The sequence below is a fragment of the Papio anubis genome, chromosome 1 (genome assembly GCF_008728515.1).
Source record: "Papio anubis isolate 15944 chromosome 1, Panubis1.0, whole genome shotgun sequence".
In the NCBI taxonomy this organism is placed as follows: Eukaryota; Metazoa; Chordata; class Mammalia; order Primates; family Cercopithecidae; genus Papio; species Papio anubis.
This window is the reverse complement of record NC_044976.1, coordinates 31,894,465-31,920,698: the sequence shown is the minus strand read 5'-3', so window position 1 is coordinate 31,920,698 and position 26,234 is coordinate 31,894,465. Positions and strand designations below refer to the sequence as shown.

At 44.9% G+C, this 26,234-nt stretch overlaps 1 protein-coding gene across 7 annotated transcripts in view; it reads left to right on the top strand.

Moving 5' to 3' along the window:
- The window catches only part of CSMD2 (CUB and Sushi multiple domains 2), a 649,640-nt gene that overhangs the window by 426,025 nt on the left and 197,381 nt on the right, over positions 1 to 26,234 (top strand). For all 7 annotated transcript variants that reach the window (XM_021939191.2, XM_021939203.2, XM_031666818.1 and 4 more), the window contains 6 exons: positions 2,251 to 2,445; positions 14,548 to 14,686; positions 15,699 to 15,886; positions 16,559 to 16,747; positions 16,946 to 17,062; positions 24,741 to 24,956. In XM_021939191.2, the coding sequence (XP_021794883.2) occupies positions 2,251 to 2,445; positions 14,548 to 14,686; positions 15,699 to 15,886; positions 16,559 to 16,747; positions 16,946 to 17,062; positions 24,741 to 24,956 (1,044 nt within the window). The remainder of the gene's footprint in view (positions 1 to 2,250; positions 2,446 to 14,547; positions 14,687 to 15,698; positions 15,887 to 16,558; positions 16,748 to 16,945; positions 17,063 to 24,740; positions 24,957 to 26,234) is intronic.

The window sequence follows — 26,234 nt, the reverse complement described above, 5'->3', positions numbered from 1 at the left end:
TTCAAAAAACGGGACAGGTCAAAGGAGAGATGTTAACCACCACCCAAAACCCCCCTAGCCAGAAATGATCCTTGCTAACAATTGATGGATGCTATTACAGATATCAGATAGTTTTCCTGCATTTATACAAATAGACAGTTGGACGGATTGATAGAAATGATTTTTAAGAATCTGGGTCACATCCTAGACCTGCTGAATTAGAATCACTAAAGGGATGGGGCCCCAGAATCTACATTTTTGGTAGGCTTCTGAGGCAATCTGGATGCAGTCAGTGAAACAGTCATCTATGGCCAAGTGTCAGGGAATTAGTGTAGTCTCTCCCACAGGACTTTAATCTCCTCCTACATCCTGACTGATGATCACTGAGGCTGAGCTTGAATTTGCCCAGTGTCAGGGAGCTTGCCGCCTCAGACAGCTCTCTCCATAGCTAGCAGGCACATCTGTGTCCCTGTAACAAGGATCAGTGATCCTACCTCCACCCCTAGAACTCCTGGGAACAAGGCTAATTCTTCTTCCACATGGAACGTGATGAACAATGATGACAGTAGCTGCCATTTATTAAGCGCCTACTATGGGCTGAACCTGGTGCTGAGCACTCAATAGTCATCACTGGAAGCCTCACAGCAAAAGCTCCATAAAGCAAGATCTACCCCTTTCACATGCCAGAAAACTGAGGTCTGGAAAGGAACACAGGGAGAAGTGGGTCCTTGACTCAGAGCTTTTGCTCCCAGATGTTGGAAATAGCTCCATATTCCTGCTTTGTGCATTTATGTGTGTATGTGTGTACGTGCGTGTGTGTGTTCATATGTGGGTGTGTGTATCTGTGCCTGCATGTGTATGACTGATGGGTTTGAAAGAAAAATGCCTGGACTTCTAGGCCCCAGGCATCACTTTTTTTTTCCCACACCATATTTCTAAATGTCAGGGTGACTTCATGGTCATAGTTTTCAACAAAGAAAGGTTGGGAGACTCAAGTCTGGGCTGACCTAGGCGTTCAAATGGAAGGGTATTGGGCACTCAGCTGAAGGCCTGCATGGGATCATCACAGTCATTTCCACATCAGAGACTCCATCTGCAATGGGAAGGGTCAGGTTTGCAGGCTTCTTGCCTCTAGCAAGATCCAACAGTCTCCAGGGTCACTGCTGTTTCTGAATGTGCAAGTGTTTCTATTACTAGGGAATTTCAGAGGCCTAGAAATTTTTTTTTCAAGTAGCCTATACCCATGCAGCCTTAGATCCTGGTCTCCACTGGAAAGTTGCCACCCTCAGAACAATAGGGGTGCAAATAGAGCCTGGCTTCAGAGACATTTAGTGAGAGAACTGTGACACCCCTGCTGGAGGAAGGCAGGGAATGTGCTTGGTAGAGACCGAGCAGGAAAGAGTATCTTCCCATGCAGAGGAGGGAAGAAGGAAGGGAACTCATCTTCAATTAGCACTTACAATCTGTCACGTGCTGCACCAAACACTCGCCACTCTCACATTCACATCAACTTTCATTTTATTTCTATCTCAGAATGACCCTGCAGGTGAAGGATGGTCTCCATATTATCAGTCAGGAAACTAAGGCTCATCAGGATTGCATAAGTTGTCCAGGACCATGTAACGAATAAGAGGCAAAGCACGATTAAATCTGCAGCGTTCTGACTCTGTCCTCTCTCCACTCTTTGCATTATCAATTGCCTGGGTAGAGTGAGAGGCAGCCCTGTCAATAGGCAAGGAAATAAAGGAAATAGCTTCAGACAGGGTTAATTCTAGGGCACCTCCTTTATGATGCTTAGAGTCTATTAGCATCACAGGATTGAGAGTCCAGCTCACCTCAGGCAGAAATGATCCCATAACTGTCTGAAGTTAGGGAAATGTGGAATGGATTTGACATTGAGGAGACAGATCAGCTCATTAACCACACTGAGCCTCAGTTTCTTCATTTGTAAAGTAGAGTAACAAGATCCACTTCATAGAATCATTATATAGTGTAAGTGAGCTAACAGCAGAAACACTTAGCTTACTGCCTGATCTATAAATGTCTATTAGAATGCAGTGGTGGGATTAGGTGTTCGGGAAGGCAGGAAATCAAGTTTAATGAGCACCTGCTTGATGGCCAGGTCCTAGGATGTCTAGCTCTCCAACGTGGCAAGTTCTTGGGGAGGAGGTGGAGTTCTAGGGTTTACCATCCCAAGGAAGCTTGTTTTCTTTGAGGATTCTTCTCTACTCCAGCAGTGTCTGATCTTGTCCTTGAACTCCATCTACACAGCCTTCCGACACAATGAGTGCCCGGATCCTGGTGTTCCAGTAAATGGCAAACGGTTTGGGGACAGCCTCCAGCTGGGCAGCTCCATCTCCTTCCTCTGTGATGAAGGCTTCCTTGGGACTCAGGGCTCAGAGACCATCACCTGTGTCCTGAAGGAGGGCAGTGTGGTCTGGAACAGCGCTGTGCTGCGGTGTGAAGGTATGTGCCTGCAGGCTGGGGGCAGCAGCTGTTGTCAGCCAGAGAGGCTGGGGAGGGGGAGTAAGAAGCCCAGGCCGTGGTGGTTCCTTCCTTTATTTGTCCTTGCTCTTCTCCTGGGACTGAGGGCCACTCTCTCACCCTCATGATGGAATAGCAGGGGCTTCATAAGGACACTGTGCACAGGAATTTAAATTATAAACAGAGATTAGAGAAAGAGCTCTGGATGTCAGGCATCAAAAGCACCTCTTCTTTCAAATGAGAATATCACGGCCGTTAAGAGCCCTGTTTCCAGCTCCTGCCCAGGGGAGCTCCAGCAGCCCGAAGTAGCATTGGCGGTACTGCGAGTTTTCGGGTCTTTCAAGGTGCCTACCACTCTTCCCCTCTCCACATGTTAACTTTCCCCAATTTCCTGGGATGTCTCCCAGTCTTGGCCTTTGTGCCCTGTTAAATGCTGACTTGATATCCTCGTGGTCAATCTCCAGGAGACTCAGGGCCAACCAGCCAGAAGAAACACAGCTTGCAGCAAGCACACGGCTTATGATGGCAGCTCCTCAGTCCTGCCTCGCCACACAAGACAGTTTTTGACTCAATTTGCAAGACCAGCCATCTGTTCCACCAAACTACAAACATTTAAAATACAGATAAAGCTTCTTAAGACAGGAGTCAGGTTAAATTTATGTACCAAGCATGGTGTACCAAGCATTTGTGCACCAGGCAAATTTGTGTGCCAAGCATTGTGTACCAACCATGGTGGCTGGCACAGAATAGGTACTTAATAAATATTTGTGAATAATGGATGAATAGTGAGTATCCCAAGGGCCCCTTGGGGAAACTGACAGTGTCCAAGGAGACGAAGGATGTGATTCTCTCCTTTTAGTAGGCAGAAACCTTCGTCCTGACATTTCATGTAATAGAAAGAGGATAGAGACTTAAGAGACCTCTTGGCTTACCCAATTCCTAAACTCAAATCTGAGCATCGTGGCTATGAACAGGAAGGACAGGAGAATGCAGAAGGGAGTATGCCTGAGAGAGAGTATTACCCAGAGCTTACAGATGGGTGGGTGGGAGACGAAGGACCACCGAGAACACTGGAGGTGGCAAGGGGTCCAGGTGGGCATTTGAGTGAGAGGGGCCCAGGCTGGGATCCTGGCAATTCACTTTTCCCCCTTGAGCCTTTGTATTTTCCAGCTGGAAAAAAAAGAGGGATAATGATAATTATCAGATGTGTATGAAGTAGGCAGTCCTGGTATAAAGTAAGTCCTCATAAGCTGCGCCCTCACTGTCATGTACGCTCCATGAGGTTAGGGAGTCTTCCTCGGCCTCATATTCCCACAGCTGGCGTGTTGTTTGACACTTGGTAGATGCTCAATGAATACTGGTTGACTAATCATCGAATGAATGAATGAATGAATGGCCTTTTAACTAGGCTAGAGCCTCCCTAATGAGAAGCATATAAATGAAATGCCTCCAGAGCCCCGACTCTCACCAGACTGCCTGCTGTCTCCACCCTGCAACATATCATCCAAGCCACCCTGGGGAAGTGACTTGACCTCTCTGTGCCTCAGTTGCCCCACTGTAAAATGCAGGTCGATAATGGGAACCCCCTTGCAGAGTTGTCTTGAGCATGCGCAGTTCTTGGAGCAGTGCCTGGTGAGAGGTAGCACTCAATAAGTGTTGACGATCAGCGTTAACTTGATTTTAACTATTTCTTCATTGGACCAATCAGATCCAATGAAAACTGAGCAGGCTCTCCTGCTCCACTTTGGGGGATCAAGTGGTGCATTTCCATCCTCCCAGGAACTTGCCCCAACCGTGACATGAATAGACATTTCTTTCTGACTTCCAAGCTTCCCACAGTGTGGTCTATACAACCTCATCTGCCATTCTTCCCCAGTGCAATCAACACTTTTGGAAAGAACAGAAGCTGTGGAGTTAGAGAAACAACACGAAACTCAGTTGCCATGCTTCCCAGCTGTAGAACTAACAGGCTTAGGTTAAATAACTAGGCCTAGACCTCAGGTTCCTCATTGGCAACAGGTCACTGTACAAAGCATCCATGCAGAACCCAGTCTGGAGGGTTGTCAATCGGTGGTCTTTCACCTTCCTACAGACCAGCCCCCTCGTTTTCCCTCGCACTCATTGACCACTTATAATTTCTTTAGTTTTCATTGTGTTGATTCATCTCTCTGAGATCTTCCCTGCTGTCTCTGGCTCACCTGATCTCTTCCTTCTCCTAATTTCTATTATTTTTCATGGGCCACCACCACTGGACCACTCTGTTGGATACTGGTTCTTACTATTATTACATTTACCAGTTCCACAGGCCTTGGTTCTGTCTCCCCACCAAGATTGTGAGCAGTCTCAGGGCAGAAGGCCAGATTCCCATTGCCCCTGAACCTGCAGGGACTTAGTCGCAAATAAGTTGACCCCTCTGAGGAACCCTCAGGACTTAGTAACTGCACAATCCTCCTCTCCACCCCCCACCCTCCTGAATCAAGTGCTCCTAGACTTTAGCTCTGCGATGCATTGAAACTCTCAAGACCGTGTATGAACATGTGAGATAATTTGACCTTTGTTAATGTATCTTCAAGTGGCTCACTATTTCATAAGCAAGGTCTTTATTTTAAAGTTAAAAAGATCTTGTTCATTCTGTCCCTGGAGGGGGAAAGGCTGTAGGGTTGGGGCAGTAGATCCCAGAAGTAAGGGACAGTCTATTGGAGACCCTGACCCCAGGGAGAGCCTGCTCAGTTTTCTCAGAGTGATGGGCATTTGATGCCAGCATGGTTTTCAGGGATCTGGGGAGTAGCACGTCAGCCAGAGTGTGACAGCCTGATGCCACTTAGAGTGGCTGAATCCCAGCCTTAAAACCTTAGACAAACTGGCTAAAGAAGCCCCTGGGAACCTTTCCCTTCTTGGCTCCTCTCCCTCCTTTTGTCTGAGCCTTGGTAGAGCTCTGCTTTGCAATCAGCATCTTTGTCTTTTCTGTTTTTTTCTAGTTTTGTTTTTGATTAAGTATCCCCACCTTGTGGACAATTAAATGCAGAAGCTAATGGTCTTTTAGAAAATCTTTTAATATATGCTAAGAGCCACTTAGCTTTTGAGAGGCTATAATAGGACAAGAGAGATGATGGCTTCTCCTAAATTTAGAAAGAAGGATGATTATCTGGAGGATCTAAAGCAGGGGTCGGCAAACTTTTTCTTAAAGGGCCAGATAGGAAGTATTTTCGACTGTGTGGGCTCTAACTCTGCTGTCCTAATGCAACAGCAGCCTTAGACAATACGGAAGCAAACGGGCTGGAGTGACCAAGTCTGTGATCTTGAGTTCACAGGACATAGGAGTCCCTTATGTTTAAAATCAGAAATTTCCCAAGAAAGACTTCTGGGTAGTGAAGGCAGCTACACCGGAGTACCTGCCTGCCTTTCTCTCCCCTACACTTACCTCTTCCTTGACTCTTTTAAGGAAAAATAATCAGACCCCACTAGGATAAGTGTCTGACAGAGTCGCCTCATTTCAACCTTGCACCAGTCTAGGAAATAGATGTCGTTATTGTCCCTCCTGGGGCACAGAGAGGTTAAGTCACCTGCCTAGGATCTTCCCAGCTTGTAAGTGATGGAGCCAGAATTCAAATCCAGACTCTTGGCTACCCTGTTACTGTATTTTTCTTGAATTATATCACTGGAGAGAATATGGTTTCCAACACATCTATGAAAGACTTAAAAGCATCTCCAAATAGAATGAAAAGCAGGATTTCTACTTTCCACATCCCCATAGAAAATTAAAAGGAAACATATTGCCTAATGCATAAGACAAAGAAGACAGGACATCACATGGAAATGTCGGAAATTGACAGCATGAAACAAAATGACAGCAGTAAGACAAACATATCAGTTATGATAATAAAGGTAATTAAACTCCCTATTAAAAGACAAAGAGCTGAGCTTTAAGAATATTCTGCTTACAAGAAATACACACAGAAAAAGATAAATTATCTACAGTGAGTGTGCATTTTCTTCTTTATTTTATTTATTTATTTATTTATTTTGAGATGGAGTCTTGCTCTGTCGTCCAGGCTGGAGTGCAGTGGCGTGATCTCAGCTCATTGCAGCCTCCACCTCCTGCGTTCAAGTGATTCTCCTACTTCAGCCTCCTGAGTAGCTAGGACTACAGGTGTATGCCACCATGCCCGGCTAATTTTTGTATTCTTAATAGAGATGGGGTTTCGCTATGTTGGCCAGACTGGTCTCAAACTCCTGACCTCATGATTTGCCATCCTCGGCCTCCCAAAGGGTGGGTATTACAGGCCTGAGCCACCACACCTGGCCCCTGTATTTTTGTTTTTTAATTTTTAAAGAAATACTTGGAGGATTGCTTGAGCCTGGGAATTAGAGGCTGTAGTGGGCTATGACTGTACCACTGCACTCCAGCCTGGGCGACAGAGCTAGACTCTGTCAAATAAATAAATAAAGGAATACTTGGTGGTTGTAAAAATTTCAAATGATGCACAAGTGCAATACAGCTCAAAGTAAAAATGCTCACTTCCAAATCCCACTCCCCAGAGGAAAATGGTTTAACAGTTTGGTATAAACACATCCACATTTATTCTCTATCTATACCAAATGTGTTACTTTTAAAATCAGGAAAAAAGCAAGTCCTGTAATAAAGAAAGAAGGTCAGTTCTCCTCATGACCACAAAGAAATCTAAGTGGTGGTGATAGCTCATTTAGGCATCTAAGGAAGAACTGTAAGGGCAGTTATTGGGTTTCTAGCAATCTCTCATTTAATCTTCATGCCACTTTTGTCAGAAAGATGTAATTATGCTTTATCCATGAGAATCCGGAAAAACAATGAGGTGAGTTGACTTTCCCAAAATCACCCAGCTAGTAATCACTGAGCACGAACTATGCGCCAAATACCAGGCCAATTGCTTCACATCTATATTAGTCCATTCTCACATTGCTATGAAGAAATACCCAAGACTGGGTAATTTATAAAGGAAAGAGGTTTAATTGACTCACAGTTTCACATTGCTGGGGAGGCCTCAGGAAACTTACAATCATGGTGAAAAGCAAAAAGAGAAATAGGCACCTTCTTCACAGGGCATCAGGACAGAGGGAGTGCAAGCAGGGGAAATGCCAGATGCTTATAAAACCATCAAATCTCCTGCGACTCGCTATCATGAGAGCAGCATGGGGGAAATTGCCCCTATGATCTGATTACCTCCACCTGGTCCCGCCCTTGACATGCAGGGATTATGGGAATTACAATTCAAGGTGAGACTTGAGTGGGGACACACAGCCTAACCATATCAACATCCACTGCCCCACTGAATCTTCATGACAACCTCATGAAAGCGGTATTGTTATCCTCACTTCACAAATGAAGAAACTGTAGCTCAAAATGGTTACATAACTTGCTTAAGACCACAGCTAAGTGAATGACAGCGTCAAGGTTCAAATCCAGATATTCTGATTCCAGAATTATCACTTTTAACCTCCAAGTGAGGTCTGAGTCCAAGTTCATTCTGCTTGTATTCTACCACAAAACAGTGGAAGACAGGTGGTGAGGGGCACAGGTGGGTAGTGGGGGGGCAGGGCTGGAGAGTAGGAGGTCACACTTCCAGCTGCAGGGCTGAGTAACTCCAGAGTCACTTTGGTCAGAGGAAAGGACTTCCAACTACTTCTGGTCACTCACACTGGACAACTAGTGTTGTCCAGTTTTTACCCAGTAAAGGGTAAAAACCCCTTTAGCAGCAGCCTACATTCCGTTACAGAAGCAGTGGTTGAGGTGGGCATTCCCACGTCCACCCATAGTGGTTAAAAATGCAGGCTGCGGAGCTGGACCGCCCAGGTTTAAATCCTGACCCTGCGACTTCCTAGTGTGTGTTCCTGGCCAGTCACCTAAGCTCTTTGTAGCTCAGGTATGTTCCCTCAGCTATGAAATGAGGCTAATGTCTGTGCCCGCCTTATAGGTGGCTGTGAAGACTAACACACAGGGAAAGTGAAAGCATACATGAAGGTCAGCGTCTGGCATGTTATAGAGCTCAATGCTCAATGAGTATTTGTTCTTTGTATTCTATTCTGTCACCATTCCCTATTCCTCTTTGCCTTGCACAACTTTAGCATCAAGGTCAGGAGAAGTGGCTCATCCCTCACAGGGGACAGCAACCCCTCGTTAGAAGCTCAGTGTATCAGTCAGCCTGGGCTGCCGTAACACAGTGCCATAGACTGGGTGCCTTAAACAACAGAAATTTATTTTCTCACAGCTCTGAAAGCTGGAAGTTCAAGATCAAGGTACTGGAAGGGTTGGTTTCTCCTGAAGCATCTCCTTGGCTTGCAGATGCCCATTTCCTCTCTGTGTTCTCACGTGGCCTGTTTCCTGTGCACATGCACCCAGGGTGTCGTCCTCTTATAATGAGGACACCAGTCCTACTGGACTAGGGCTCTATCCTCATGACCTCATTTAACCTTATTTACCTCCTGAAAGGCTCTCTCTCCAAATGCAGTCACATTGGTGGCTAGGGTTTCAACCTATGCATTTGGGGAGGACACAATTCCATCCATGACACCCAGTATCCCTACCTATCAACCAGTATTTCATTCCATCAACAAATATTGAGCATCTAGTGAGTACCAGGTGCTGGGACAGGCACAGAGTCCCTCTTTTGTCTTATTGCTGAGCTCCTCTCCCTATTCAAGGGAGGATCCCCCCTTTTTCCTTCTTTTCTTTGTATGTGTGTGTATGCATGTGCACGCACACAGGCATGTGTGTGTTTCCCTGTTTTTGCCTTCACCTTGTTTAAATGAAAAACTTCAAACCCATACCAAAACAGAGAGAATAGTATAATGAACCCCCATGTACTTATCAGTCAACCTCAACAATTATAAACTCATTGCCTATTTTGTTTCCATTTAGACCCCCACCCATTCCCCCACCACCACCCTGCTGGTTCTGGGATTATTTCGCAGCAAATTTCAGGCATCACACTTCATCTATAACATTTTAGTAATGTGTTTCCAACAGATGAAACTAACTCTTTAAAACATAACCACATTGCTATCATTTTAAAAAACTAAAAACAATTACTTAATACAGTCAAATTTTCATGATTGGCTAATACGTTCTTTGATAGTATTTTTAAGTCAGTATCCTTGTTAGCTTCATACATTATAATTGGCTGATATGTCTCAAGTCTTTTCTAATCTATAGATGTCTACTCCCCACCCCCTTGAGATTTTTTTTGTTGTTGCAGAAGTTGGGTCTTTTATCCAGAGATAAATGAGAATTATTCAGAATGAGAAGTCTCCTGCATTCGGAATTTTGCCAGTTGCTTCCCTGGGAGGTTGTTTAACATGATTGTCTCTCTTTTATGTTTCCTTTATTGGCAGTAAGATCTAGAAACTTAATCAGATTGAGCTTCCATTTTTTTAGCCAGAATATCTTGTAGGCAATGTCTCCAACAGAATCATATAATATTTGGGTATCTCTCTGTTGGGGTCTTTAGGAACCATTAATGATCAGAGCCTAGGGATTACAAAATGGTAACATGCTATCATTTATTTTTTCATAAGCTGAAATGCTATACTTAAAGAAAATTTGTCTTCATCAACTATTTGGTTACTCTGAGATATAGTTTGTAAAGGAAAAGCAAGGAAATAATTATTTGCATTTACCTGTTTTCATATTAATGAGTTGATTCCCTAACACCTTCCAAAGTTGCACATTTTTAAATATCATTACAATCCAAACATATTTTATGTATTTAAATCCACTGCAGTTTGTTCTAATTAATGCTCAAATTGTGTCACTCGCTAGTGGGAGCCTTTTGAAGCTGGCCTAACATCATCTTGGACGTTTTCTGTCTCTGACCTAGAATCAGTTATTTCTCCTAGAAGCCCTGGTTCCTTTTAGTGGAAACTGATATTTAAAATGTGGGCAGTAGGGGTACTTTTTATTATTGACTTGGTTCCTGTTTCTAAGCCTTTTCAATGAACACAGCTAGAAAGTACTTTTTAAAAGAAAATTCATCATGGGTTTATTTCATTTCCAATGTAAAAACACTTTTTCTTTTTTACTTAACTTCTTTAATATCATATCCATATCTCCTTTCACTCTTGCTGAAAATCCCAGTCCCCAACACCATTAATATAATTTCCCAATTCATAGCACATGCCTAAGAGTCGCAAAGTAGTAATACCAGTAACTACCAACAATCATATAATTACTGAAAATAGTTTAAGGGTTTTTTTTTTTTTTTTTCATTTCTTTCTGTATCCTACTGAGGTAGGCTATCAAATTACTGTGTTTTAAAATCTCTTTTACTAGTTTCTTCATGTGGGATTATGCCACCAACTAACCTAGTATTGCATTCATGTATTTACTCTGCTTCTGAGATTTTAGAAATTGCTTATCAGTTTATTGATTTGCTTAGTCTTTCATTTTAATTATTTAAAATATTTATAGTTCTAAAGTTAAATATATAAAAAAGTATATTCTGAGAAAGCCTAGCTTCTATCCCTATCTTCTCTACCCTGTTCCCTCCATCCTTCTATGAATAATCTTTTTAGTTTTCGGTTTACCCTTTCATTGATTGTTAATGAGTGAATATGTGTGTATGCCTCTACCTCTTTCTTAGATAAAGAGAATCAGACTATACCTATTATTCTCTACCATGCTTTTATTCACTTAACAACATAGTCTGGGAACCACTCCATGACATTATATAGAATATCCCTCATTCTTGTTTTATAGCTGCATAAATAGTCCATTTTGTTGATTACCCTAGTTTATTCAGTTAGATCTGTACCACTGAACATTTGGGCTGTTTCCATGCATTTGCTATCACAAATAGTGCCACCTTGCATAACCTTGTACACATATGTCATTTCATATTTTTGCCAGTGTATCTTTGGGAGAGTTCTAGAAATAGAATTGCTGGGTCAGAGAGTAAATGCATATGCATTTTGTTGGATATTATCAAATTCCTCTGCATAGCAGTTGTACCGTATTGCACGTTCACCAGCAAGGTACTAGAATCCTTGGTTTCTCACGGCCTCATTTGTCATTAAACTTTGGATTTTGCCTATCTGATGGATGAGAAATAATATCTCACTGTGCTTTTAATATGTATTTTTCTTTTTAAGAGTGAGGTTGATCATCTTTTCAAATGCGAAAGAGACATTGCATTTAAGAATCCTCCCCTCCAAATCCCTTCCAGGCAACTACCACTCTGCAATATGAAGATGAACAACAGAGAAAGTGAAGGACAGAATGAATAGAGAGGTCACTGGACAATCACAGGTGCACAGGAAGAGATTAACTAGCCAAACTAATGAAGCAACACAGCAGAGAAAGAAAACAAAGTGGTGACCGCCAAAGGAAGGGATTGAATTTCCCTCTCTGGAGATTGCAGATGGGGTTTCATTGATGTATATGCACTGAGTGGAGAGTGGCCTAGACAGGCAATGGAGACTGCATGATCTATAGCTCCCCAGGAAGTAAATGAGGAGATCACAGTCCAACAACCAGAGAGGCTGGGCCTGTGCTGAGATGGAGCCAAGAAAGAGTCCCTTCTCACTGCTGAGATGCAAACCTGTATTGTAACAATGGGATGTAGCAATAGGCACATCCCTCCCCACCTCCAAGGTCTTACCTGTCCACCAGAGAAGTAGAGGAAAGCATTAGTAGTTGCAGTGAGATGGATGGATGGGTTTTGAAAACAGGTTACCCAGAAAGTGACAATACACATACACAATTTACTCTCCCAATGTTTGATATAGCTCTATGTAATTATTTGGTTTCTCTAAGCCTCAATTTACTGAAAATGGGGTAATAATCCCTGCCTATAAAATGAGGTTAATAATAGTATGTGCCATTTAGCATGGCTGTTGTCACAAGAATAATCCACATTAAGCCCTGACACGTAGTAAGTTATCGGTACACATGAGCTTATTACTGTCGGCTATGGTTGTAGCACTATTATGTGTCACAGGGGGATTTAGAGACAGAAGTCTTGAGATTCAATCTCAGCTCTAATTTCATTAGCTCTGTGTCCTTGATCTAGTCTCTTAACTTACTTGGCCTTAGTTTTCTTCTCTACAAAATAGGGATAATAACTTCATAAATGTATGCATTTAAATGAGATAACACGTGTAGCAATTAGCATAGTAAGTCATCAGTAAGAGTTGACTACTACTACTCTTATTATAATCTTCTTTGTTAATTAAACTTCCTAATATAAGTTTCTATTAAGAATACTTGACAACTATTTTAGATAATTCTCGAAGATTATAGCATTAAAAAAAGAAGATGGGGTATATTAGACTATCTTTATGAAACTGATTACCTGTAGAAATCTACAAAACTTTGCAGAGAGAGAAGTGCTGTGTAGCTCTTTATTCCTCCCCAGTCTTGTTTGGGGAATTTTTGGCATCTGATAGCTCCATAGTAAGAGAGTACAAAGGAGCAGAGGTTCCTTTGACATGGGAGGCGGCTTAGCTTAAGATCTCTGGATTTACGCTGTCTTGCCTAGGTCTGAATCCAAGCTCTGCAACTTGCTAACCCAAGGCTAGTTACTCAACCTCCATAAGCCTCAGCTTTCCTAGGAGGTAATAATAGCACCAGCCTCACAGGGGATTTTGTTTTGCAAAGAGTGAACATGATTACGAATGTAAGCTCCGTGCCTGATGTGGAGTCAGCCCCCAGTCAATGGCAGTGGTGATGGCAGTGACAGAAGCAGTAGTAGTGGATGTCATCATCATCCTCATCATCAGCCTTAGGGAGGTGTGCTAGTCTGAGTGGGCTAGGCCACATGGTGTTAACCTCCAACCTCCACATCCCAGCAGCTTAAAAATCAGGAGCTTATATCTGACACAGACCACTGAAGCTACATATTTAACATGGGTCATCAGGGATGTCTGCTCCTTAGAGTCACTTAGGGGCCTAGATAGATGGGACTTCCCTCTTGACACTTGCTTCCACAATTACCAAGGCAGGAAAAGGAAACTGTGCAAGTCACACAAGCAGAGAGGCTGGGCCTGTGCTGAGATGGAGCCAAGAAAGAGTCCCTCCTCACTGCTGAGATGCAAACCTGTATTGTAACAATGGGATGTAGCAGTAGGCACACCCCTCCCCACTTCCAAGGTCTCACGTGTCCACCAGAGAAATAGAGGAAAGCACACAGGCTTGTAAAGTTTCCACAGAGACATGATGTACAGCACTTCTGCTCTCATTTTATTGGTCACAGCAGTCACATGGCCTTGCATAACTTCAAAAGGGGTGGGCAATGAAATCCAATCACGTGCCCTTGAAAGAGGAATAGCTCTAATGACTACCTTAGGGGCTGAGGGTCTGGTTGCAGGAAGAGACAGGGGTGGTAGGAAAGAGGCAGCTGAGAGTGGGGAAGCCCAGGATGGGACACGTGGGCAGAGGCATAAATAACAGGGTTTGCCAGACCAGAGACAGCCAGCAGCTGTGCCTAGGCCTCCCAGTGTCCTGTGGCATTCCCTGCCTTGGACTGTATTCATTCATCCTGTCATTAACTCATTTATTCATCCAACCAGCAATCATTGAGGAAGAACTGCGTGCCAAGCACCATGCTAAATGCTGGGGATACCCAGTTGTGTAACACAATTAACACATCCCATGCCCTCCTGGAGTTTACAGTGATGCAGGAAGTACCGGCGCCCTGAGCTGAGCATCTGAATTGTAGGGTCCTGGGGTTCTGACCCTTTCCAGGGCCAGATGTGAGGAGGTTGGCTGGATCTATGCCCCTGCCTCAGGCCTGAGAGTTGAGTGAGGAACAAAGGAAAAGCACAGTGTGGCCCAAATATTAGCTGTACTTCAGCCCTTCTAGAATGACAAAGGGACTCTGCTTAAGGGATTCTTTTCATTTCTCCCCTCTGGCCTTTAATAACACTCCACATGATATAACTGGACCTACCCATAAAGGTCCCAGTAGACAAAACTCACAGTTTACAGTTTATGTAATTTTCCATAGAAACAAAAACAATACTTGTTGCCTGACACATTTTATAGAGAGATTTGCTGTTTGTTTACTCATTTATCCCCGAAGAAAGCTGCTTCTCTTCCTTCTGTCCCCCCAGCTCCCTGCGGTGGTCACCTGACTTCGCCCAGCGGCACCATCCTCTCTCCGGGCTGGCCTGGCTTCTACAAGGATGCCTTGAGCTGTGCCTGGGTGATTGAGGCCCAGCCAGGCTACCCCATCAAAATCACCTTCGACAGGTGCTTGTGACCACAGCCTTGGGGGAGAGGGCAAGGGGGAGATTTTTACAGAGCCATGTGGGAGGGAATCCAGGGTGGATAGAGGACCAGTACCAATGCTGAAATGTCAGCAAGGTTGGAGAACACTGGACCAGACTGCCCTGGGTGGGGCAGACCTCACTGGCTCTGCCCTTGGGCTTGGTTTGTGCTGTTTAGGGGACTATGGCAGGAGGGGTGAAGAGAAGGTTTGGGTACCATTTGGGATGTTAGAGCCCCCCTCCCCAGCCCCCGACAAGGGAGAGTGGGCAGACAGACACCATCAGATGTTAAAGCACGACACTGACATCTGACTAGCATTCTCCTGGAAATGTCCAGTGTGGGAAGGCAGCCCCCGACCTCTGCCCCAAATCCCGCTCATGTGCCCCGCTTCTAGCTCCCACCCTGACTATGCCCCTTGGGTGGAGAACATAGCCACCTAAATGTGAAAACAAACTTCTTCCGGACAAAGTGTTCCTGGCCTGGAATAGCAGTCTGCAAACTTTTGTGTGAAGAGCCAGATGGTAAATATTTTAGGCTTTGTGGGCCACTTGCCTACTTGCATATCTCTGATGCATGTTCTGCTTTGCCTTTTTTTTTTTTTAGCATCTCTTTACAAATGTAAAAACCATCCTTAGCTCTCCAGGCTATAGACCAGATCTGGCCCTGAGGCCTAGAATGTGTGTGCTGACCCGTGGCCTAGAATGTTCTGATCTCCGTGAGGCTAGTCATTGTGCCTCTAGGTCTTAAGCTAGCTCACAGATCAGGCCACAGAGAGGATGAGAGCAGCTTCCGACCATGGAAGGAGGAGGAGGGATGTTAAATAGAGTGGAGAAGGTCCTTCTGCATTGCTAGTGAATGTGTGCAAATTATATTAAAAGATCCCAGCCTGCCAAAATCTGGTTATTCTGAAGCCCTGGGTCAGGCAGGGTTTTTGTCATTTGCAAATTAATAAGGTTGGATTTCTCAAGAAGGCTTCATTTCTGTCATTTGGCAGATTCAAAACCGAGGTCAACTATGACACCCTGGAAGTACGTGATGGGCGGACTTACTCAGCGCCCTTGATTGGGGTTTACCATGGGACCCAGGTTCCCCAGTTCCTCATCAGCACCAGCAACTACCTCTACCTCCTCTTCTCTACCGACAAGAGTCACTCAGACATCGGCTTCCAGCTCCGCTATGAGAGTGAGTCTCAGTGGGTGGGCTCAGGAAAAGGGATGACAAGGTCAGCTCAGTTGGGTCAAAGGCCTCAGGACTATGCTCCACCACAGGCCCCTGCTTGGCCTCATCCCCATGGTGTTCTTGGCTAGGCTGTGCCCTTCAGAAGGCCCTGCAGAAGGCACTCTGTTGCTCTCAGCATCCCTCAGGTCATGGGAGCTTAGAGTTGTTCACGACCTTCATACCAGGCCCTTGCGTGCAGACCTCATGGCCTCTTCTGTGTGCAGGTGATTGGGTGTCGCCACGCTGGGCACTCTGGGGTCAGAACATTTGACTGACCATGAAGTTAACCCGAGATGGAATCTCACACCCACACTTGCCCTTCCTCGTCATCTTCCACATTCATCCCCTCAATTGAAAGCATCATTGTCACTTCAGTTCTCTGTAGACCAATATAGAAAGCTGGGGCTGCGAGCACCATGAGGACAAGGTCATTTTCTTACTCCTGTTGTATCCCGAAGCCTTACCATAGCACCTACGCCACTCTCAGCAAATACTGATGGCCACATTTCATGAGTCAGTAATTGGCAACTTCTGCCTTTAATAAACCAGGGCTCTCTACCCCCTCTTTGGAGTCAACTGGGGTCCCTCTGTGGTGACAGTGAGCTGTCTGTCCCAGCTGTGGCCTCTCTCTTTCAGCTATAACACTGCAGTCAGACCACTGTCTGGATCCAGGAATCCCAGTAAATGGACAACGTCATGGGAATGACTTCTATGTGGGCGCGCTGGTGACCTTCAGCTGTGACTCAGGCTACACATTAAGTGACGGGGAACCTCTGGAGTGCGAGCCCAACTTCCAGTGGAGCCGGGCCCTGCCCAGTTGTGAAGGTGAGGCACACCATGAGGGGGCGCTAAAGTAGCAGACTCCTCTCCTGCCACAGAAACACAGGTGCTCAAAAGGCCCCTGACTCCCTACCCCATCAGCGAGGGTTGGGGTTTCGAGAGATGGGGGATGGGGTCCCAGGAGGATGACAGGGGTGCTCCCTGAGGCCCTCTGGTCTTTCACTGCCCTCTTCACTCCTATAGCTCTCTGTGGTGGCTTCATTCAAGGCTCCAGTGGGACCATCTTGTCGCCAGGGTTCCCTGACTTCTACCCTAACAACTTGAACTGCACCTGGATCATCGAAACATCTCATGGCAAGGGTGAGTGTTTCAGCCCATAGCAGGCATTGGGATGTGAGTGGTCAGGGACCCAAGTTCCTCAGGTCAAGTTGACCTCAATGGGCATCTCCCTAGATAGTGACCTCTGGGCTTCGTCTGAACTTTTCTCACCAACAAGAAAACCTCCAGAGTCTTTTCATGTCTTTGAATGGTAGAACTTGTTCAATAAGTATCGTTGAGATTCTAAAATCTCCCTGCTGGAAGAGATCTTGGAGGTTACCAGCTATCCAATATCACTCAGTACAGGAACCTTCTCTAAATCACTCCCCACAAGATGGCAACACACCAGCTCAGCTCACCCTTTGCCTAAACATGCCTGGTGTGGGGAGGCCACCAACCCATTCAACAAATGGTCACCTACTATCATTTTTGCATAGATGCTTCCATTTGTATTTCCTCTGCTTCTCCTAATAGTCTATTAGGTGTCTCTGAAAATGTTTTTCTTGTATTGCATCCTGGAGGAGCATCAGATACACCTGCTCCCTCTTCCTCACATTCACCCTTCAGATATTGAACACAGCGATCCCCTTCTTGCATAACTCAGCTCCTCCTCTGATGCCATCTTTCATATGGGTCAGCAGCCTGCACTGCTGCCTCAGCTCCCCTAACATGAGTGACCTTTGGGAGTCCAAGTTCAAAGTAAAGGTGCTGATTATAAATAAATATTAATTAACATATTAATACTCTTTTCTCAACAAATATGTATTCAGTGCCACCCATGGGGCTGACACTGGGGCTGGGCATCGGCAGTAACCAGGCAGATTTGGCTTCTAGCCTCAGAAGCTTATTGCCAAGTTCATCCAGAGTCATGGCTCTTGCAGTTTGGCAAATACACTAATGTTTAGGCCCAAGGCTAGAGGTTTTGATTTTCTACGTTGGCGGTGGAAACCAGGCATCTATGTTTTCAGAACACTTTGCCAGTAATTTTGATGCATGCTTTTAATTAAGAACCTCTGATCTAGAAGAATTAACATGCAGAAGAGCCAAGAAACAAATTTCAAAGGAAGATTAATCCTTCCGGATATTAAAACGTCATTATGAGCTAAATTAATGTTAACAATGTGGTATGAGTACAAGAGTGGACCTACAAATAAGACGTGGAGAATAGTTGTCCAGAAATAGATTCCTCCATGTGTGCACACACATGCCCATGTATGTGTGAGAGAGACTTTAGTATATGAGTAAAGTGTCATTTCAGATCCATTGAAGAAAGGATGGATTATGTAATAAATGGTGTTAAAACAGTGGGTTGAACCATTTGGAACAAAAGAAAAAAAAAACATCTATACCTCAAGCATTTTCAAGCATTTAATCACATAAACTCCAGCACTAGAGGAACGTGAATCTCTAACCTCAGGTGGACATGTACTTTAAAGAGTAACAACAAAGGTAGAATCCATAAAGGCAAAGACTGCTATTTAAAAAAAAAAAAAAAAAAAAAAAAAAACTTTGAAAGGATTTAGGTAAAAAAAAAAAGGAAAAGAAAACTCCATAAAAATTCAAAGTCAAATACTACATAGAAAAAAAAATATTTGCAACATATGATTGACTAAGGATTAGCTACCAGACACACAAAGAGTTCTTAAAAAGTTTCAAGAGACATATGCCTAGCCAAACCAACCTGCAAAATGAGCAAAGCTATAAAGTAACACTTCGTAACAGAGGAAATACAAATGGAAAATCATTGACCTCATTGATAATGAAACAAGTGTAATTTTAAAAGGGAAATAGCATTTCCCTTTTGAAGTCATCAAAGAAAACTGTAACAGTCTGGGGGATAATGTGGACCCTGGAATACTATTAACTGCTGACACTGTGTGAAATGGTTCAAGCGTTCCAGAGGGTGACTTGGTGATGTGAATCAAAAGCCTTGAAAATATATTGTAAGGGACTTAGGAATCTGCAGATTTTGGTATCCAAGGGTGGTCCTGGAACTAATCCCCTGCAGATACAGAGGGACAACTGTACCTGCCTTTGCACCCAGCAATTCCACTTTCTGGAATTTATCTGAAGAAAATAAGTAAAACTCTACATCAAGATTTAGCTGCAAAGATTTCCCCTGAAACCTTACGTATTATACTGAAAAATTAGGAACTATTAAAATGTCCATCAATAAAGAAATGTTAAATAAAGATAGGGTATGGCCATAGAATAAAATACTAGGCAGCTGCTAAAAGGAATAACGTGAAAGAATATTTAAAGACCTACAGGGGTGGTTGCAATACTTTGTTAAGTAAAAAAAATAAGTTTGCCACGAGAATATATTTAGTTTAAAAGACATCCTTGTTTGCATAGAAAACAGCCTGAAAAAATATACCCCAAGATGTTGTCTCTTATTTTCATCTTTTGGCTTTTTTCTAATTTTGAGCAATAAACACATTACATCTAAAATATACTATTTGTATAACAAAGAAAATTTGAAAGAAAAGTCATTTATAGTCCCACCACATGTACTTAAGTGTGTCACTTGGCCTTTACTAGGGCTGCCCTAGCCAGGGATAGGATGGCCTGGAGCTTACTGCATCAAGGCAAGACTAGCTGGGTGGTCAGGCTGAGGCCCAGGATTGTCCCCTTCTTCCCACAACATTGTTCCTAAGGAGGGGAGGGATGGGACAGTGTCCTTGTTCACCCTGAAGAGCTGTGTCCACCAAGCCTGGTCAGCGGAGACCATTGGAAAGAAAAGCAGCCCGTCACAATCCCTAGAGAAACAACCCCTGTCATTATGGTTTTCTCTGTGTCTGGGCATCTGTGATTATAAAGGTGTATGTTTTTCTATGAGTTTCTATGTGTGTGTTTTTGCCTGGAAGTCAATCAAGCTCACCAACTATTTAGCAAATGCTTATTTGATACTTGCACTATGCAAATTGCTAGGAAAACAGCTGAACAAGCCACTGTGCCATTGCCTGCCTTCAGGAAGTTTATGCTTTAGTGGTAGTAGACAGCCTAAACCAAGATCTCAGTATAGCATGACCAATGTGTGATAGAGCAGTGAGAGGTGTGAAAACTTCCCGAGCCCAACCCAGGGCTTAGGAAGGTGTCCTGGAGTTGAGACTTCAGCTGGTCTTCAAAGACGAACAATACGTAGCCATGTTGAAAGGTGCTCAGCAGAGAATCAACAAGAAATCATGGATGAATGACCAGATCACCTCTTCCTTAGAACCACTTAAAGCCATCACCGAATTCTTAGCATAGATCCCCAAATTATAAAATCGCTAGGCCAGGCACGGTGGCTCACACCTGTAATCCCAGCACTTTGAGTGGCCAAGGCGGGTGGATCACCTGAGGTTGGGAGTTCGAGGCCAGCCTGACCAACATGGAGAAACCCTGTCTCTACTGAAAATACCAAAAGAATTAGCCAGGCATGATGGCACATGCCTGTAATCCCAGCTACTCCGGAGGCTGAGGCAGGAGAATTGCTTGAACCCAAGAGGCGGAGGTTGTGGTGAGCCGAGATCACGCCATTGCACTCCAGCCTGGGCAACAAGAGCAAAATTCCATCTCAAAAACTAAAAAATAAAATAAAATAGCTAGCACAGCCTCATAGTCCTTACCTTTCTCAGCCTCATTCTGAGCCCTCTAAACTAAGTTCTAGCTACACAGAACTTCCTTCAGTTTCTAGAACTTGCCAGGCTTCCCTTCTCCTCTAGGGCTTTGCACATTTTTACAATGTTCTTCTCTCTGGAGCACTTCCTCTCCCCAAGCAAGGGGAATGGGAATCTCTACCATCGCCCTTGCCTGGCCAGCCCTTCATCCTTCTGAACCCCCTTCCTCTAATAAGCCTTCCCTGACCCCGTCTCCCCAGCTCTGCATCTGGATTGGGCTCTTCTCCCCTGGGCTCCCATAGCATGCATTCTGTACCTCCACGATTTCAGACTTTGCTCCACTATAGAGAACTTGCATTTCCATCATCAGTCTCCCTGACAGATGAGGAGTTCTGTGAGAGATCGGTCTGTCTTGTTTCCTGCAGTTTCCCTGGCTTCTGGCTCTATGCCTGGCACATAAGGAACTCAAGAAGCATTTGGTGATATGAATCGAATTGAACTGAGCCCAGGCCCTTCTCCAGAGGGCATTCTTCGTTCTCTGTTTGTAAGAGTATCTCGGGTTAACAGACCTATTAAGCTGCTCTCTGTGATTGCTCCCTAAGAGGCAGCAGTATGGCTCAGGAAACTCAAAACTCTGTGAAATGTGAAATCATTCAACTTGCCACCTGCCCAGTCCAAGGGAACAGCCAATTCAGGAATCCTGAGAATGTACCCTTGCTGAAACCCTAGAGCTGACACCTTTTAACCCATGAGGCTGTCCAAGAGTTAGATGAGTTGAGCAAAGGGAGCACCTTCTGTTGCACCCCTACTGTGTGCCAGCCACTGTGCTGCGTGCTCTGCACATGCTTTCCCAGTTTGCCTCACTTCAGGGGTAAATGTCACCTGTAAGAGAGATATTATCGCCTACATATTATAGTTGAAGAACCTGGAACTCGGGGTGTTAAGCAACCTTAGCCAAGACCTTTTGATCCAGGTGTGTCTTACCCCCAAGTGCATGACTTTTCCACTGCCCTGCTCTTTCCACTCCTATGTGGTGTTGATGTCATTATGATTCTGCATGGTTCATTCAAGTGAAGTATTTGTTTGTGGGTCCATCTGTCACATCAATTCTGGATTCAAACTCCAACATGGGGCCTCTGTATTTCTGCGGACAATGTCTTTATTTTCACACAATGGCCCAAAAAGCCCCAGGCAATCAGCACAGCTGGGAAACCCAGAGGTTTCATCTCAGATATTTGCTCATCCTTAGAATCCCAGCCAAATGTGTACCCCTTTGGAAGGGGTCTATTTGCATGCTAGAATAGAGTGCAAAGTGTGGTGCTTAATCAACTTGTTTCCACCTGTGACTGGGTCTCACCCACTCCCCACCCAACTCCATGTCCTAGGTAAGCGGGAAAGGACATATATTTCCTAACCTGTATAGACTGAGAGCAGTTTTCTCATTTGCAGACATGTTTATGTGTCAGGAGTATAGCATGCATGTGGGCACATGCAACCACAAGCCTTTTCACATCAAGGATCTTGACCCCCATGAAGCCTTCCCAACCCTTGAGGCATAGTTCCCCACTCTTCCTCCATGCCCCACTCTGGATTCTCACTAGTAGTGATTTGTCTGTCTTTTCCACTAAACTGGGAGATCTTTCTCAATTCTTAGCACAAGGCCTGGCACTTGGTAGGTGCTTAGGACTTGATGCATCTCAGTTGCCTGGAAACAGGGTATTTACAAGCTGCATCTCTGGTCCCATCACTTTTGTTGGGTTCTGTCTCCTCCATCTCTATCTACAGAAGCCCAAATCCTCCAGGATCACCAGCTTCTATCAACAGGGAGTCAAGGATATAAAAACCTTTAAAATGCTTTAGCATTAGAGGCTTGGCTCCAACCATCATTTATAAAAAATGTAGCAGTAATTATCTAGAGAAGTATTTCTCAAATTTTAAGTGCCTATAAATCATTTGGGATCTAAAGAGCATGCAGATTCTGATTCAGTAGGTCTTCAGTGGAGGCCAAAGACTCTGCAATTCTAGTAAGTCCTCCCGGTGCTGACCATACTGCTGGTTCATGGACCATACTTTGAGTAGAAAGTGGGATCACACTTGGAGTAGCAGGTGAGTCCTAGTCTAACATGTTCCTGTCCTGGCACCATCCACAACACATAGTCCCATAGGCTACTCACTTGGTTGATTCTGCATGGTTCATTCAAGTTAAATATTTGTATGTGCATCTGTCACATCAAATCCGGATTCAAGCTCCAACATGAGGCATGCCCATGTGCGTGAGCACGCACTTACACACATGCCCCACCAAACACAACTGCCACCTGGACAAGTTCTAGAATTGCTTTGGGTGTTAAGACCATACTGCTCTATAACTTCCCTCACTCCCTGATCCCTTACCCTTCCTGGCTATTCTTACTACCTGCTCTCTTTCTGTAGCCTGAGAGGCCACACCCTGGAGTAGCTGGGAGCACGGCCTCTGCAGTCGGATTGCCTTAGTTCAGATCCCAGCTCTACCACATACTAGCTGGGTGACCTTGGACAGATGACTTCATCTCTTTGTGCCTCCGTTTTCTTGGGTGTAAACTGGAGATTATAATAATGTACCCATGCCACAGGGTTCCTGGTAGAATTAAATGAGTTTTCCTATCTCCCTTCCAAGGGACAAGGGCTGGCTATAGTGCAAGTAAAAGCAGTTAGGACAGCGACACTAAATATTTAGTGCTTGAAATGTTAATGAATATCATTACTTTGATTTTATTTTATGCTCTTAACCTTCCCCATTACTGAAGCTCCCTCCTCCTTCTTTCCAGCTCTCTGACTGCTCTTGGACCATCTCCCCCATCGCTCCTCCTTTGCCCAGTCTCCTATTACCTGTCACTTCTGCCCATGCTTCCATTCACCCCTTCTCCGATTCTCACTCTGCCCTCTCTCTCCTAGCCCTCTTCTCCATGCTTGTGGCTTCAGATATTAACGATTTGCTGGTGACTTCCAGATCTACCTCTGTAGTCCCCACTTAATCCTGAACTTCCAAATCTGTCCTTCCAGTGGCCCACTAGCTCTCACTGCTTGCATGCAGAAAAGGCTAAGTCCATTACACTTCTACAACCCATACCTCCCTCCTATCTGCCCTTCCCCAGGTAACAGAAGACATCACATCCTCCAGGTGGATGTGCCACCAGATGTCATGTCATTTCCCCTTTGCATGAAATGCCTGCTGTCTTGACCACCCTGCCCCGACCCCTGAGGACTCATGGCCATCTCCTGCTTTTGCTCTTTCTGCCAAGCCCCATCCTCTCCCAGTGCAGAGCAGCCACCAATATAACTGATCTCCCTACCTCCTCTCCCTCCACTTCATCCTCCTTACAGCCACCAACATCTTGCTAAAACTGAGATCTGGTCCACTCTGGATAGGAAGCCTTCTCATTGCATCCAGAAAAATCTTGGGTCTGGCCCCCATGTACCTATCCAACTTCAATTCCAGGAGTAGCCACACCCAGCTGCTGTTCAACAAACCTGGAATCAACAGTCCCTTTACATATATGGGTCTCCTGCCTAGGACACTCTTTCTCCCCTTACCTGGTTAATTCCTGTGCATCCTTTTAAGATCCATGTCAAATGTTTATTCCTTGGTGAAGCCATCCTCCACCTGCCTCTTCCTGCTGTCAACTGCTTTCTGTTCTGCCCCCCATGGCATGCTGAGCTACATTCATTCCAGCACTCAGCACTCTGTATTGCAGCTATTTGTTTAATGCCTGGTATATCCCCTTGCACCTAACCCTGGATCCTAGGGATCCTAGCCCATAGTAAAGACTCAACAAATACACAAATGCTTGTTGAATTAATTAATGAATGTCTCTAAAGCATTCTCATAGGTGGAGCCATAAATCTCTCTTTTAAATTTTGACAACTGTAAAAAGGTGTTCTTCTCCCTGAATCTTTGGGCACTTGTGTGTTCAGGTTCCTTCATTCAGATTCACCTGTATGGTTTATTGATGCGTGCTTGTAGTCATACACACAGATAGACATTTGCAAACTGGAAATGTTTGTGTAGATCCTGTCTTGCAGCTAAGGTGCTCCAGCCATCTCGCCATCACCAACCTGACCTTCTGGTTTCTTGGCAGGTGTGTTCTTTACTTTCCACACCTTCCACCTGGAAAGTGGCCACGACTACCTCCTCATCACTGAGAACGGCAGCTTCACCCAGCCCCTGAGGCAGCTGACTGGCTCTCGGCTGCCAGCTCCCATCAGCGCTGGGCTCTATGGCAACTTCACTGCCCAGGTCCGCTTCATTTCCGATTTCTCCATGTCATACGAAGGATTCAACATCACTTTCTCAGGTAAAGAGTGTGAGGGTCCCTGAGGGGAAGAGACCATGGAGCTATTCACTCTCTCCTTCTGCTGCCAGTCTCTGGTTTTCCTAGCAGATGGATATTACTCCACTCTCCAGTCCCTGGGAAATTGACCTCAGTGCTTCAGCAAAAGATGCTTGGGTTGGACCCAAGTAAGAACTTCCCTATAATGGTCTTGGAAGGAGTTAGCATGATCATTGAGGATTCTCCTTCTATAAAGGTGTTTAGGATTTGCTCTGTACATGGCCCACCTAACTGGATGAACTAGAGGACTTCACAAAAGACCCCTCCTACCTTAGTTATTCCAGATTTTTCTTCTGATTCCACTTCCATATTCCCAACCCCAGCAATATGAAAAAAAAGGGGGTTTGAAATTAACATATTGGAGTGATTTAGTCTCGTTTGGGATCTTTTTCATCAATGCTAATTTTATAGTAATAGATAGTTATCTCTGTGTTTAGGGATTTGGAAAAGAAAACGCTTTTATTTGGCATTCAGGGAGGAAAGAGGACCCTTGGCTCCTCTCGTACCGAGCCCTTCGCCATTCTTATCCCATAGTACCCCAGAGTACCTCCCTCCACCTTTCTCACCCACGGCCAGGGGTATCACATGGATTCCTCCTGGAATGGACAAGAGGTATCCAGCTTCTAGGAACTGGGGTGTGGCCCAGCTTAGTCCCCTGTCAGCCCTCCAATGCAGAAGTCACCTGTCACATCCCTGGGTTTGCTTGGCCAATGGGACATATCCAGCCAGTGAGACTCAACCCTTATGAGAGAGACCCTCCTTCTTATCACACAGCCCTGGAGGACTGCATCCTGAAGGGAGAAGCCCTTGCAGACAAGGGACTAGTCACTTCTATGCTGTCACTAGAGGCCCTAGGCAGAGCTTTGGCCCATAAATGCCACTGGTCATGCTTGCCGTCTGCCTAAGTGCCAACATAGCCGAGACATGGCTTCTAGTCAGGCATTTGGAGTGTCTTCCCCAGTGGGAGTTGCCTGAGGCTGGGTCATGTACTCTGACCTTCTAGAATCCGCTGGTTGAATTTATCTAGTTTGATGCCCAGAGAGAAGGAAGCAGGGGAGCCTGTGAGCCCCAAGGCACAGGTTTAAAACAGAGATGAAGGGACAGCACAGAGAAGAGCTGAGTGCTGAGGATCCTCAGAAATCCTCCTGGGAAGCCTGTCTAGGAAACACTGTGCCCTTTCCCACTGCTCACAGGAGTGGGTGCAGACCGCCCACCCTGACCTCCCCATGCTTCTCTCTGCCC